The 14,135-nt window shown below is 36.5% G+C and overlaps 1 protein-coding gene across 2 annotated transcripts; it reads left to right on the top strand.

Annotated features, from left to right (window-relative positions):
• Positions 1 to 3,909: 3,909 nt before the first annotated feature.
• Positions 3,910 to 12,853, top strand: LOC136219266 (uncharacterized). Of its 2 annotated transcripts, XM_066006598.1 has the most exons (18): positions 3,910 to 4,194; positions 4,376 to 4,435; positions 4,731 to 4,885; positions 5,105 to 5,218; positions 5,807 to 5,872; positions 6,892 to 6,975; positions 7,054 to 7,140; positions 7,730 to 7,821; positions 7,905 to 7,965; positions 8,113 to 8,172; positions 9,963 to 10,023; positions 10,293 to 10,400; positions 11,136 to 11,254; positions 11,337 to 11,408; positions 11,577 to 11,662; positions 11,884 to 11,980; positions 12,162 to 12,385; positions 12,503 to 12,853. In XM_066006598.1, the coding sequence occupies exons 1-17, from the start codon at positions 4,062 to 4,064 to the stop codon at positions 12,288 to 12,290; spliced, it is 1,584 nt and encodes a 527-aa protein (XP_065862670.1). In that variant the 5' UTR covers positions 3,910 to 4,061; the 3' UTR covers positions 12,291 to 12,385; positions 12,503 to 12,853. The 2 variants fall into 2 exon arrangements, with proteins under 2 accessions (XP_065862670.1, XP_065862671.1); XM_066006599.1 differs by lacking the exons at positions 11,884 to 11,980; positions 12,162 to 12,385; positions 12,503 to 12,853 and having other exon boundaries at positions 11,136 to 11,258; positions 11,577 to 11,667.
• Positions 12,854 to 14,135: the final 1,282 nt, after the last annotated feature.

Below are 14,135 nucleotides of genomic sequence, written 5' to 3'. Positions count from 1 at the left end.
ACTGTATGCTGCAAACAGTATTTAGATAGAAGGGGTTTAGCTAGGTCAATGTCAATACAAACCCTAGCAAACTTGCCTCTTTCAGCTCCAATAGTAGTTTTATCCACATGGTGGACTTTACCCACAAATCCAACAATTTTCTTTAGAAAAGTTTCATTATAATACTCAATTAGGAGACCCGAAAATCTTACCCAAGTCAGGATCCTATTCACTGAACAATCCCTAGGGTTAAAGTTTGGGACCCAAGGCCTTAAAGCCAGAACATGATTATATATAATATATGGACCCCATTAATAACAGCTTGATAATCCTCAGCTTGTGTAAATTTAATCACATAATAATCATTCTCTAAATCAGTAATACTGACTTTTCCTTTTTTCGCCAATTGAGCACAGATTCTTTGAGCAAAATAATTAAAACCAATTTTTTTCCCTAGGACAGTCACGATTAGAGATAACTTCCATTTAGATCGCAATGACCATTTATCAGCCGATGTCAAACGAATCACCGGACATAGCGGATCATCTTGTTCCTCCTCCTCCACATCTGAATCAGACAGAATTTCCTCCAAATCCTCATCTCCTATTTCATTGTGAAGGGATGAGTCTTCCTCCACAACCCCCATTAAGTATCCTTCCACGACAATCTAGTAAAACCCGGACGTAATGAGGAATTAAATGCCTCCGAAAGGCCAACCATGGCATCCTCCTGGCCGTTCCCCAAAATTCCCGCAGCCTTCATCCTCCCCTCCGACCCACGCGGGTCCCCTGACCCATCACTGGGTTGTCCCACCGATCCGGTACCCGCCCCCATCTCCTTTCCCAGGTCTATCAAAATAGCCATCTACCTTAATTCTGCCCAGATCAGGAACGTATCCCAACCCCTCCCCAAACTTTGCCGTCACCATCCCGACCACCCCTGCCCCCCCCCCCCGCCCTTCACTCCCTCCCTCCCTCCCTTCGGACTCAGTTGGCGCCGCCGCCAGGCTCGGACCATCAACCGAACGAGGAGAAACAGATCTCCGCTTACCACCATCGCACATCCGATTCCCCTGAAACCCCGATCCGTCTTCCTCCTTCCTAGCCCCGCGCTCCCCGCCTATCCCTAACCCCGCCCGCACCGACGCCGCTTGTGTCGGCCCTCCACCAGACCGCGACCGGTCCCTGCTCCTCATACGATCTCAACCTTCAACCTTCAACCTAGAAAAACGCTCGACCGCGAGAGAGAGAAGAAAGAAAATCACAGAGGTTTTTAGAATTGAAAAACCATTATTAATTTATGATTTCTCATTTTTATGAAAAATATTAATATACATAAATATTTTTAGCAAAGCCATAAATAGATAATCAATTTTTCATCAATGTTATATAAGATTTTTTTTTGAACCAATGTTATATAAGATTTTTGAGAAACACTAATAAATATAAATTATTTATAACACTGAACGTAAATATTGATAAAAATTCCAACTAAGTAAATGGACAATTATATATGTCCTTGAGAAATAATACTAATGAATATAAATTATTTATAACACTTGATGAAAATTCCAACTAAGTAAATAGACAATTATATATGTCTGCCAATTTTTTTTTTTATTAAAATACAAACAAATCACTATACAATTACCATGAAATAATTTTTCACATTAAAAAGAAATTTTTTAGATATTTAACTGGAAATAAAGATTAACAAAACATAAATTTAAATTATCTAAAACCAAGTATATATATTAGAATTGCATTCCTTCACCTAATGCATCGTGGTATTTTAATTTACGATACTAATTCTTTAAATCGTTAAACATATCGTGTTTATAACATCATTTTTCCAACCTTAAAAAGTTGTCACTTAATAGCAATTAAACAACCAAATTCAACAAAAAAAAAAAAAAAAAGGCAATCTTTATGTTATTAGTGTTTATATTGTGCTATAAGTAACTCAAGATTCTAACAACTATAGCATATATATAAGATGTCAAGGTAGTTACATGGTAAAATATGTTCTTGTAACAAATAGCCTAACAAACAAATTTAAGATTCTCTTAATTTATAGAACTTTGTATTCTTTATTTCTTTAACCATAAATATATTCTACATGGATATCATCTTTAGAGCTAAAATCTTAGCAAGATAACCTATCAATTCTTTCAATTTGACCATTTATATTGAATACTTTCAATAAATTCAATACTTGATTATCCTTACAAAACAAAATACTGTCAAATAAAAAATAGAAGGGATGAAATCTAAGTACAAAAGCGGTATTAGAGAAAATTGTAAATGAACAAAAAAAAAACTAATGAGACAAAATTAATGAAGATAAACTTGACATAATAGAACTTAACTTAATAAAGAGGTTCATAATATTGAATATTATCCTTTACTAAGGTTAACTTATTACACTCTAATTAGATGAGGATACTAAAAACCTTAGCATGACTATCTAAGACATGATTCTATATGAGGTTTTAAATCTACATAGTTTAGTTTGAATGCAGAACTTATTTAGAAATGTAAAATGTAAAATCTCCCCTAACAGAGCATTAGAGCACATTATTAACTTCCAAAAGCAATATAATCAAATTGAAGACATACACAATGTAAATATTCATTTATGAGTATCGAAAAAATACATGTATCAAAATGTAATTATAATAAAATTCATTTATCAAATATATTATGCTTTTAACTGATTTGATTATGAGTTAATTTAATTATTCACCTCAATTTTTACAACCGGTTAAAAATTGGTTTGTACTAAATTGATCATTTATGTCCATTTTAAGAACCAATTTAACCATTTACTTTTTAAAAAATATTTAAAAGATAAAAGCTTTATAAGATATTTTTTAAAACATGGTAAGTGTATTAAGATCAGTAATAATAAATTATTTCTTCTACACAAAATTCAAGTTCAAATTCCATATATGACTACTAGTACGAACGCACGTATAAGTGGTATTTAGAGCCTGTTTGGATGAAAGTTTGTCAAGTTTTATTAAAGTGAGCTGAGGTATAAGTGGTATTTAGAGCCTGTTTGGATGAAAGTTTGTCAAGTTTTATTAAAGTGAGCTGAGGAGAGAGGAGATGAGGTTATTTAGACATTGTTTAGTGACATTATTTATCACTTAAATTAAAATGTTAAACATTTTTTTAATTTAAATATGTTTGATAAGAGTTATTTCTCCACCACTTAAATTTGTCAATTAAGTTAAAAACCGCTTATTTTGACAAGTCAAAATATTTAATTAACATTTTAAGTTAAACATTATAACTAATATTTTTTATATTTAGCACTTACTTTTAGTATTTATCAAACAGTTATATCATTAATACTTTCGGTACTTATAATATTTATTACTTAAAATTTAATACTTATTTTTTCAACACTTAAATTTCGGGTTTATCAAACAACCTTAGTGAACCTCCAAAAATCTCACCAATTCAGTGGGACTCACATTATTTCAAGTTTTCTATTCTTCATTTAACCCGACCTCATCTAACCTCCCTTTAGGTCTTGTTTGGATGAAGAGTAATTAAAGTAAGATAATATAGGATGAAGTAATTGAAATGCATGAAATAACTTGTTAAGTTTGTATGGAAGTTAAGGTAAATGATGGTTTAATAATATAATTATATATATACAAATACTGATATATCATTTTATTTATATAAATAAAATAAAATAAAATACAAAAATAATTTTGAAAGAAGAGATATCTATCATGCTTCTTCTTCAATTTGAAGTGTAATGAAAATTACCCAAAATTCATCGTTACCTACACCATCACTTACTATGGGCTCTAATTATACCTCAAAACAAACAAAATTAACTGATTACACTTAATCTCCATACCTTAAAATATCATAATCCAAACAATATCTTAATTAACTTCTCTAACCCCCAAAACAAGCATGTCCTTAATAAACTAGAATGGATGCCTCTAATTTTTCCAAATTTCCAGTAAATGAACTGTGACTTATTGATTTCGGTAAAGTGCAGGGGCGGGAGCAAAATATAGCAAGAGTATTGTGCTCTGCTGCTTTCTGTAGCGAACAATGTCACACTTACTTTCCCTCTATGTTTATCTTTCTGTAGATACCCGCAAAACTGCTCCTTCTACTTCTAGGCCACCCAATTTATCCAGGGCCAACGCCAGATTCAATAAATCGATTCCTGGTCCTAGAAAAGGTAAGACATCTCTTCTAGAAAGGATAGCTCTTTAATCAATCTGATTTCTGGTATTCTTAACCCTTCCATGTTTTTATGCGGCTTTATCAGAATACACCTTATCCTGATAATGGCTGTCCTGTGACTTTGAATTTGGTTTATTTGATGATATTAGTTTTCTGTTTTCATTGTGATTTTGCAGGTAATTCCACTCCCCACAAAACAAAGAAATTGAATTTGGAGGTCTCACCTCATAGAGCTGGTAACACTCTTTAAATGCATGCCGTTAAATAAGCTATTTACTGTTTTGATTATGTCTGCATTTCATTCGGTCTTTTTTTTAATTCATTTATTAAAAGAAATATGGGAATTAACTTTATTATGATTTATAAGTACTTGAACTTGATCAGTTAATGCTCCACTCTAGAATTCACTCTTTGTAATGTTTAATTTTTGTTACTGATGAGGTCAGGAAAATTGGCAATCAGGAAAACATTTTTGGAATTGTACGTGCCTGCTTTCATAGTTTAACTATTTTTTTTTTGTGCTTTACACAGTGTCTGCAGTGAGGTTGATGAGAATTGAAATGGGTGGTGCATTTGCTGACCTCTTGAATGAGAAAGGAAAAGGTTCCGGTGATAATGAAATGGGCTACGTTGAAAGAACTCTTGGGTTCCGAACCAAGGAGTTGGATGATCGTGATCTTAGATTGGTAAATCTTTTTTGTTGTGTTTATTCCGTGGTACTTCCTTTTTCTTTTTGTTGAAGTTAGAAGAAATGTAATTTCTTTTCTTAAGATGTAAACCATGCTGTGTGAATCTAATTGGTGAAAGTTGTACTTGCTTGTTTACATCATGTGATAAAACAAATGCATCATTATTTTTATGAAGCTCATCTACTTTTTTCTTTTCTTCATACCTTGATTTTGTAGGTCACAGACGTTGTTGGTGGCACCATCCGGTGGAGGAGATATCTTGATCATTTAATTTGTTCATTGTGCCATGAGGACAATACCTTTAGGAGGATGGAGCCTCTGCTCTTGCAGGTATTTTTTTTGGAGGGGGCGGGGGGTCATGGAGAATAATTACTCTCTAGCTGTTTTGTCATACATTTGGCATTTATTTGGTGTTTGATGCGCAAGTCAAACAAGTTTGAACTGAATACCTAACCAAAAGGTTAAGTGATAGTAGGTTAAGCAGAAGAAAGAACAAGAGAAATAATATATGACATGTGAACCTTCTTTATCGAAAAATGGATGGGAAGGTGTAATAGCACACAAGGAGCTTGGTGATGCAAAAATCATGGTTTGATTGGGGGAACTTTGGACTAAAGATTTTGTTGACTTTTGCGTACGAGGTCTAACTGGTAGATCCATGCGCCACGATGACATAAAAATTTGTTGGAGTGATAATAGCCCTTTTACTTTATACATGCATGCTATCCGTTAGCTATATTTAGAGTTATTGTCTATTTCTTCTAACGTCTAATTGTTCTTTGTTGTTGAATGAAAATGGAAAGTTCTGCATGCAGAAACTATGCAAGTATTTAATTTGCCAAAATTCTTAGAAAAAAAGAGAGAAATTATTTAGATATTGGGAGCTTAGTTTATCTTGCATTTCCTCTCTTATCTTAGATTCTTCGAATTGGTTTTTACGAGATTGTCAAGCTAGACATGCCGCCATATGCTGTGGTCGATGAGGTAAATCCAGTATCACTCCCTTTTTGGAATATATATTCGTTACTTCTCTATCTTTAATTTAATTTAATTTAATTATGGTAGGGTGATCGAGAGTGATATGAGTTTATTAGGGATTGAGGAGAATATGGTAGTGGATAGGACAGAGTGGAGGGAGAGAATTTGTGTCGCTGACACGACTTGATTGCACGGTTTCGTATGATGGTTCATGTTAGCCGACCCTGAATCATTTTGGGACTAAGGCTTTGTTGTTGTATTATTTTTTGTGCATTTGATAATGCCTAAAGAAAGCCTTTGCCTTGTCGGACATGTTCGTCGCTTGCTTACGATGATTACACTGCATGAAACATACCTATTTTTCCCTCATCAATTAACCACCAACAGATGATGTAGATTACTTATTTCTCATGTACTATGATAACTGGAGGAAGAATCACATAGGTACTTGTTTCAGGAGTGGTGTTCACATGAACTCTGAATGACCAAATAGACTTATTAAATCTAAGTCTTAGGATGCTTTGAGTCTCCACCTTAGAATTGTAATAAGCTTAGATCTAACTGTCATTCAGGGTCATGTGAACACTACTGCTTGTTTCAGTTTGTGGCAATGCCACGGTAATATTTAACTCTTGGGAACTCAGAATTTTGAGTTTAGTAAGTTCAATTTATAGAGGGCGAGCCTTGGCGCAACGGTAAAACGTTGTTGTCGTGTGACCAGAGGTCACGGGTTCGAGTCTTAGGAGCGGCCTCTTGCCAATTAAATTGGCAAGGGAAGGCTTGCCCCCAATACACCCTTGTGGTGGGACCCCTCCCCGGACCCTCGCTCAGCGGGGACGCGTAATGCGACCGGGCCGCCCTTTTAAGTTCAATTTATGTAAACTTTGAACTCAGGCTGGTTCTGCACTATGATCTGGTTCGCCAATTGCCTGGCGTTTTGGATTTTGCCAACTTCTGAAAAAGCTGTTGAAAGTCATATTGTGGAGTGAATTATATCTGTATGGGTGTTACATCTTTAACTGCAGAATGTGAGACTTGCAAAGGTGGCTCTTAGGCCTGGTGCTGGTAACATGGTGAACGGGATTCTGCGGAAGTTAGTGTCGCTGAAGGTGTGCCATCTTGTTATAAACGAGTCAATAAAGGGAAAGGTTCAATATTTATGAATTATTGACTTTGTGTTGTTGCAGGAAACTAACTCCCTTCCTCTCCCTAAGTTGGAAGGTGATGATCGCTCACAAGCGCGTGTTCTTGCCACTCTTTATTCTCACCCTGTGGTGAGTTCATGATGGCTACTTGCTACAGATGGTTGGAATAACATTTAAGTGTTTTAAACGATGTACTGACAAACCTTATGAGATATTGAAATAGTTGAGCAATTATAAACTGCCCACTTTATCTATAATATTTGCTCAGCAATTAGTTCTTGGCCACAAGGGAAAAACTGAAAATTCAAGGAAAAAATTACAATCATCTAGAACTAAGAAAAGGTTTTGAACTGAGAAATCCTTATACGTCTCTGAGCGTTTCTTCTTTGAGATCAGGCGGACCATTATGTTCTATCCGAACATCACCATAAAATTATTCCTATAAATCATTTTTCATTCCTAAGTTCATATTTATAGGCCTTAGGCAGACTTGATTTGCAAGATACATGAATTTATGCTATATATGCTCTGTTACCAACTTGGGAAGAAGCATTCTGTTTAATGTGCACTCAGCCTTTCAATTCAAGCATGCTCAGTTAATTCTTTGTGGCCCTTGTGTCCACTAGGTGATGATAAATTTTAAGCTACTATCCTAGGTTGAAAGGGTAAATTGATTTCATGTCCATATTTGCTTCTAATCTTTTTGAAAATGTTATAGTGGATGGTAAGGCGTTGGACAAAGTATCTTGGGCAAGAAGATGCGATCAGGTTGATGATGTGGAACAACAGTGACCCTAGTTTCAGTTTGAGGTTTTCAGCTAAAACTTGACCGTTCTTTTCCTAAGATCATATCACAGGGTTCTCATATCTTTTCTGTTCAACACTATTACCAGAGCAAACTGTAGGAAAGGAGTGACAAGAGATGACCTTGTAATGCAGCTAAACAATTTGAAGGTGCTTAATATGAGTAAATATGCTTGTGCACAAAAAATGCGTGTTTTAGATGCAGATTGTGGAAGAAATACAATCTGTTGTTTTTTTCCTCTCAGCTTTCTACTATGAAATATTTTCACCTATTGATTTTCTGCTCTTCAATGTCAGGTTCCTTATGAGCTTTCTTTGAATTTGGATCATTTTGTCCGCATGAAAACAGGGATGCAGGTATTTTGTGATATTCACATTCATAAATGTCTTGGTCACAGAACAGTAACAGCTTGGTCCGAGGAGTTAGTTGAGAGACAGCACTCCTGCTCGAAACTATTACAAGACAGCTAACTTAAACTATCAGCCTTATAAGATACTTTTTTGTAGTCATAATTGGTTAGTGTGTATCAGTGATAGTAAAACTGTCTTTACAGCTTTTTTTGGCTGTCTTCAGACTTAAACAGTTTTGGACTTATTGGACATGTGAGATAAGTACATACTGTTGGTCCCTTGTTTAGTTGCAAGTATAGTTCCAAGGGGGGTTAGGAACTATTTAAACTTTTTTCGCAATTTAGGCAGACTTCTTTTTCTAAAGAAAAAGGTTTCAACAGCGGCGCTGAGTAAACAGTAAGATACTGGCTTAGTCAACAGGTGACTAGTTCAGTTTCTTAGCTTGAGTCAGGAGATAGCACTTAGAGTCTATTCCTGAGCTCAGACGTTCAACGCGCACAACTCAACTTGACCTCTTTACTTGGTCAGTTTTGATTATTTAAAGCAAGCAATATAAATAAGGAGTTAAGGTTTAGAAATACTTCACTCAGCAGATTTATCCAGGTTTGGCTTCTTCTAAGCCTACGTCCTGTCCCCGGAACACTTCCGAGATTTCGAATCCTCTACTGAGCTCTTTAAAGGTAGAGCCTCAAACCTTTTACAATATCAGCAATTGAGTATGACAAGAGTACCTTCCTCTATACTTCTACTCAATCCTAATCTCTCCGCTGAGTACTTAAAACCGAGTACTCAGCCTCTCCTTTCTATCTCTAGAAATGATAAGTGTTTTTGTTCTAATACAAAGATGTGCTAAGACACTTTAGACGATTTACAATCACTCTAGACTTTTACACAGATATGAAAATGTAGTGTAAGAATTTTGCTTTACTTCTTGCTTGCAGAACTTGTAGAGATTTGGTCAGCGTAATGGCTTGATCAAGTTCTATATGTTGTGAAGCTTGTGATGGCACTATTTATAGAGACGTCTGGTCATTCGGTAATTTCGAATTTCGAAATAACCGTTGGAGGGAAACGGCTATGTGTCGTTGTCATCCTGACTTGCACAGAGCTCTCGGCCAATCACAATCGTGTATCTTCTGTCATCGGTCAGCTCAGCAGATGGTCTCTCCTTTTATGGTAAAGTCAACTGGACAGCATACTGTGTCGTCTGAACTTTGCTAAAAGAGAAAACACTTTGTCTGGAAGTTTTCCTTTGCCAGCTGCTGTCTTGTACGCTTTGTCGAGACTACTCAGCAGCTTCATTGTGAAGTTGTTCCCGAAGGTCTTCTAGATCCTTCCGTTTGCTGAGTTGCGTTTTTGTCCAAAACGACAACGTCTTGACATATGTGGGCCGAGTGTACTGAGTTGTTTGACTTGGGCCTTGGCTTCCGTATTGGGCTTGGGCCTTCCAATCCTTATGACTTATAACATTTATACTCAACATTGAACAAACACATTAGTAGAATAAATCAAAGCATTTAAACTTAGTGTGTTTAGAATATGTATTCTAATTTATACTTAAACAATTTTGTCAAATCAAAATTATGTGGAAAGGTGTTTCAACACATACCGCATTCTCACATGTGCAAACACATTTGCATGCGGGCACAGAAGTCATTTGACTTTCAATTGGCCTAGTTGCAAGGCTTCTCAAGAAAGAAGAAGTGGTGATGTGTCTGTAGATGCTAGGTTAACTTTCTGCATTGCACTGCAAATTACTCAGGGGGATGATCATGTTTTTCTTTTCCTAATTTCAGAATGTCATACAAGCTGGATTACTTAAACAAGGTCTATGTTCAGTTCAGGATGAGAGTGCAGGTTGGTTTTCATTCTTTACTTCTATGGTGATTGACCAGAATGGAAAAAGAATCTTGATACTTTTGTGTTGCACTGTTGTAGTTATGACTATATCTTGAACGTGTATGATTTTTTCTGCTTGTTGGAGTTAACCTGTAGCCATAAACCATACATGATTGTCTTATCAAGGGTAGAAACTCTGGTTCTATCCATATCATTTGTTTGTAATTTATGATTTACGTTGCTTGTATTTACTGCTCTTTCCTGAAAAGTTATGATGTTCATTTCAGGTCTGGTAGTTTCTGTTGTGAATCCTCAACCAGGAGAAAGCATTATTGATTGCTGTGCTGCTCCTGGGGGGAAAACGCTTTACATGGCATCTCTAATGGATAATAAAGGTATTTTCTAAGACTCGCCCCTCCCTCACTTCCACATTTTAACATCCTGGACTAGTTGAACATATAGCCGTTCTTCTCCATTTCAATAAATCAGCTGCTGGGGGCTGAAGTTGCAGTCTGTAAATTACCTGCATTTAGCTTTTTTGGTTTTGCATCATCTTGTTCAGTTTTCGATTATTAGTATTTTTTTTTATCCTTTTGTTACTCTATTTATTATATTCATATGCTTTTCTGTTCATTATGGTAGTGTACCCATGAAGGATCCACCCCTCCCTAGATCTTGCTCATAGTAGGAGCCTCATGCACTGGGTTTGCGCTCTTTCTAGGGTAGTGTGAGTTTACAGATGCATGCAAGTATTCAAAGGGGCTGTTGCATGCACAAGTAAATGACAAAATATGATGTTTAGAATTTAAGCGCTAAGAGCTTCCTACAACACCAATTACACAAATTTTTATACTTGATAACAATGACTTTTAAAGAGTTTTCCCATCTCGTTTAAATTTCCCTAAGGACAATATATTCTTTATTCATAAATGTCCAAGCCCTCACTCTGTCTCCGTTTGCTGGCCAAGATCAATTCTGGCATGTTGAAAATTCTTTTGACTAAAGCTTTTTATAATAGAAAGAAGTCTCCTTATCGAAGTTATTGTTATGTACTTGTATTTATTTATTAGTTTCATTTTCTTTAAAGTTGACTGATGCCTTATGGAATAGTGATGCCATTTTGGGTGTAGGCATGGTATATGCAATCGACATAAACAAAGGCCGGTTGAGAATCCTTCAAGAGACTGCAAAGGTGCACCAAGTTGATGGTATCATCACCACTGTCCCTTCAGATCTTCGTGCCTTCGCTGTAGGTTGTCACCACTCTGCTAATAGCTGATATTTTGTAAACAATTATGAGGTAATTATTCTTTTTTTGCAAAATTTCTTAGGAAAATTGTTCGACGACATCTGATAAAGTTCTGCTGGATGCTCCTTGCTCTGGGCTTGGTGTTCTCTCCAAGGTAATTCTGGAAAGGAATTCATTGCTTAAAGTGATCAATCTCCTCAAGAATTCCATAATACTGAAGATTTAAAATTATTTGGCTGTTTGGATTAGCTGATATTGTCTCTTCGTATTCTTCCCAATTGAGAGTGAAAGAACTAATGATTATGGTTGTTCCCTTTTCAAGAGGGCGGACTTGCGATGGAATAGAAGGTTGGAGGATATGGAAGAACTAAAAAATTTGCAGGATGAGCTCCTTATTGCAGCTTCGAAGTGAGATATAAAATTGATCCTCTTTCTTTTATCTCGAAAACAACATGCACACATGTTTTTGTATAGACCAATAAAACTTGACTTCTGCTTCTGGGAATATATTATCTAATATTTTTAAAGTTCTCAACTTGATACAATATGAAATTCAGTATCTACCAGGATGATTTTTTTGCACATTACTTTCAATTTGTGTTTGCCCAATGAGTTTATCCTTCATGCAGATTGGTAAAGCCTGGTGGAGTTTTAGTATACAGTACATGTTCCATAGACCCTGAAGAGAATGAAGAAAGGGTGGACGCATTTCTTCTCAGACATCCTGTAAAAAATACTGCATTTCTTCTGATACGTATTCTTAACGAGTTCCTTTAAGTTATTCCTTAAGTACTCTGACATTAACTCATCTGTGGCTAATTTTGTTTCCCTTTTTGTAAAGCTACTATTGTCAACCAAATAGCATTTCCCATACTATCAGGATTAATTCTTATGTACTTATTGGCAGGAATTTCAAATAGATCCTGTTCACAGATACATGCCACCTGATTTTGTGACTGAACGCGGGTTCTATTCCTCAAACCCAATCAAACATTCAATTGATGGGGCGTTTGCTGCCCGTCTAGTTAGGACCTAATGAAGAGATACTATCCTATCGAAAGCTGCTCTATGATTTCTTGGAGATCACTAATTCTTGCTAAATGCATTGGTGGAAATACAGAGATTGGGTAGGTGATTTGAACAAATTTGTTTCTCTATTCATATTTGTAGTTCCTCATAGGTAGCTTGTCAAGAGTCTTATAAGAGATGCTGACCTATAAATGTCTGGATTGAGTTTGTTACAGGTAGTTGGAGTTTGTGGGGGGAATTCATTGAGGCTTTTGGTTAGATGATTAAGCTTGTGTCCTTTAACCAGCAATCCAACATGACTTGATGTTTGACAACGCCGGAGGAACACGGATCAAATTTATATGCTTAACAAGAGTTCCAAGCAATGCGAAAATAGATGAAAGGCATCCATCTGTGTTTCCTGATTATAATCACGAAAGCAACTTTGCTGTGCCGCTGCTACTAGTGAAGCATAACGATGAAGCTCGATCGTGTTTATTGTTTAGGTTAGGATAATGTACAAGGAACAGTCAACATATTAATTTTGCATCTCTCATGAGGTTATTATTATGAGCTGCTCTGTTTTGCATCTATCTTTTGCTTTTTAGTGAAATTCTTGTGCTCCTGAATGGTGGATGTTTGCCTTATTAAAAGATAAAATATGTTACAAAATCAAATTTGGTAGCCATAATGCTATAAAATATATTTTACCCTTTCGCATAATATTTAAAGTTTTGAAACCTCAGTATATTTTTCTTTTTTGAGAAGGTATATTTTTGGTTTAACTGGCAAAATTATAAACCAGTCTTACTTGCAGCATGGCTTTAAGAAACAATTATTTTTTTTACAGAAAATATGATTTAAGAAAACACAACCCCCTAGTCTCTCCGAAACCTCCGCCTACGCGATTCCAGTGAACGCGACGGCACCTTCGGTGGTGAGAGGGTCTCTTCATCGTGTGTCGGTGTAAGAGTGTGATTTCCGCCGGCCGTCTTCTTTATCCCTCGGACGACGGTGTCTTGGCCTGTGATTCTGTTGCCATTTCGGTAAGTCATGAGTTGTCGCTGTTTTTCTTTGTTCGCTGCCTGTGTTTTCTTTGCTTATGTTCTTGGAGTTTCCTGCAATTAGTGTTTGGGTGTTTCGGTGGGGGTTGTGTTGGTACTGGGTAGTTACCGATTGAGTGGATTGGCTGGGGGCTCGACAAGGGAAGGGGTGGTCGATTGTGATGGTCATTCGAGGGTATAGGGTTTATTGACATTGTTTTTTCTCTTTTTCTGCACTTTCTTTGTTGTGGTTGTTGATCGAAGTATTAGTGTTTATGTCAAAAGGGGTAGGGGAGAGTGTATTGCTGCGATTGTTATGATGGAAGCAGATTTTGAGAAACTGGAGTTGATGAATGAGGAGGTCGACTCTTTCGATTTTTCTGGTCCTGCACAAGGGGGCCTGCCAGTGGTTAGAGAGTTGTCCTTAATAGGGAGATTCCTCACAGATAGACCTGTGAATTTCAACGCAATGAAGACGAAATTGGCAGATGTGTGGAGACCGGGTATAGGAGTTGCCATTTCAGAAGTGGAACCAAACCTATTCATTTTCGAGTTCTTCCACTGCGTGGATAGAGTGTTGGTTGGAGGCCCATGGTCTTTTGATAACAATATGCTGGTAACAACCAAGTGGAAAGCTGGCATGCTACCAGAAGAGGCATATTTACAGCTGGTGGCTATGTGGGTGCATGTGCATGAGCTTCCTATTGGGTGCATGACTGAAGCAATAGGCAAACAGATAGGAAATTTCATGGGCACTTTCATAGAATATGACATCAACAACAATAGTGGACTGAGACGGCAGTTCATGAGGATCCGAGTAGCTGTGGATA

Source organism: Euphorbia lathyris, chromosome 2, assembly GCF_963576675.1.
Source record: "Euphorbia lathyris chromosome 2, ddEupLath1.1, whole genome shotgun sequence".
NCBI lineage: Eukaryota > Viridiplantae > Streptophyta > Magnoliopsida > Malpighiales > Euphorbiaceae > Euphorbia > Euphorbia lathyris.
This window is presented reverse-complemented; position numbering and strand designations above follow the sequence as displayed.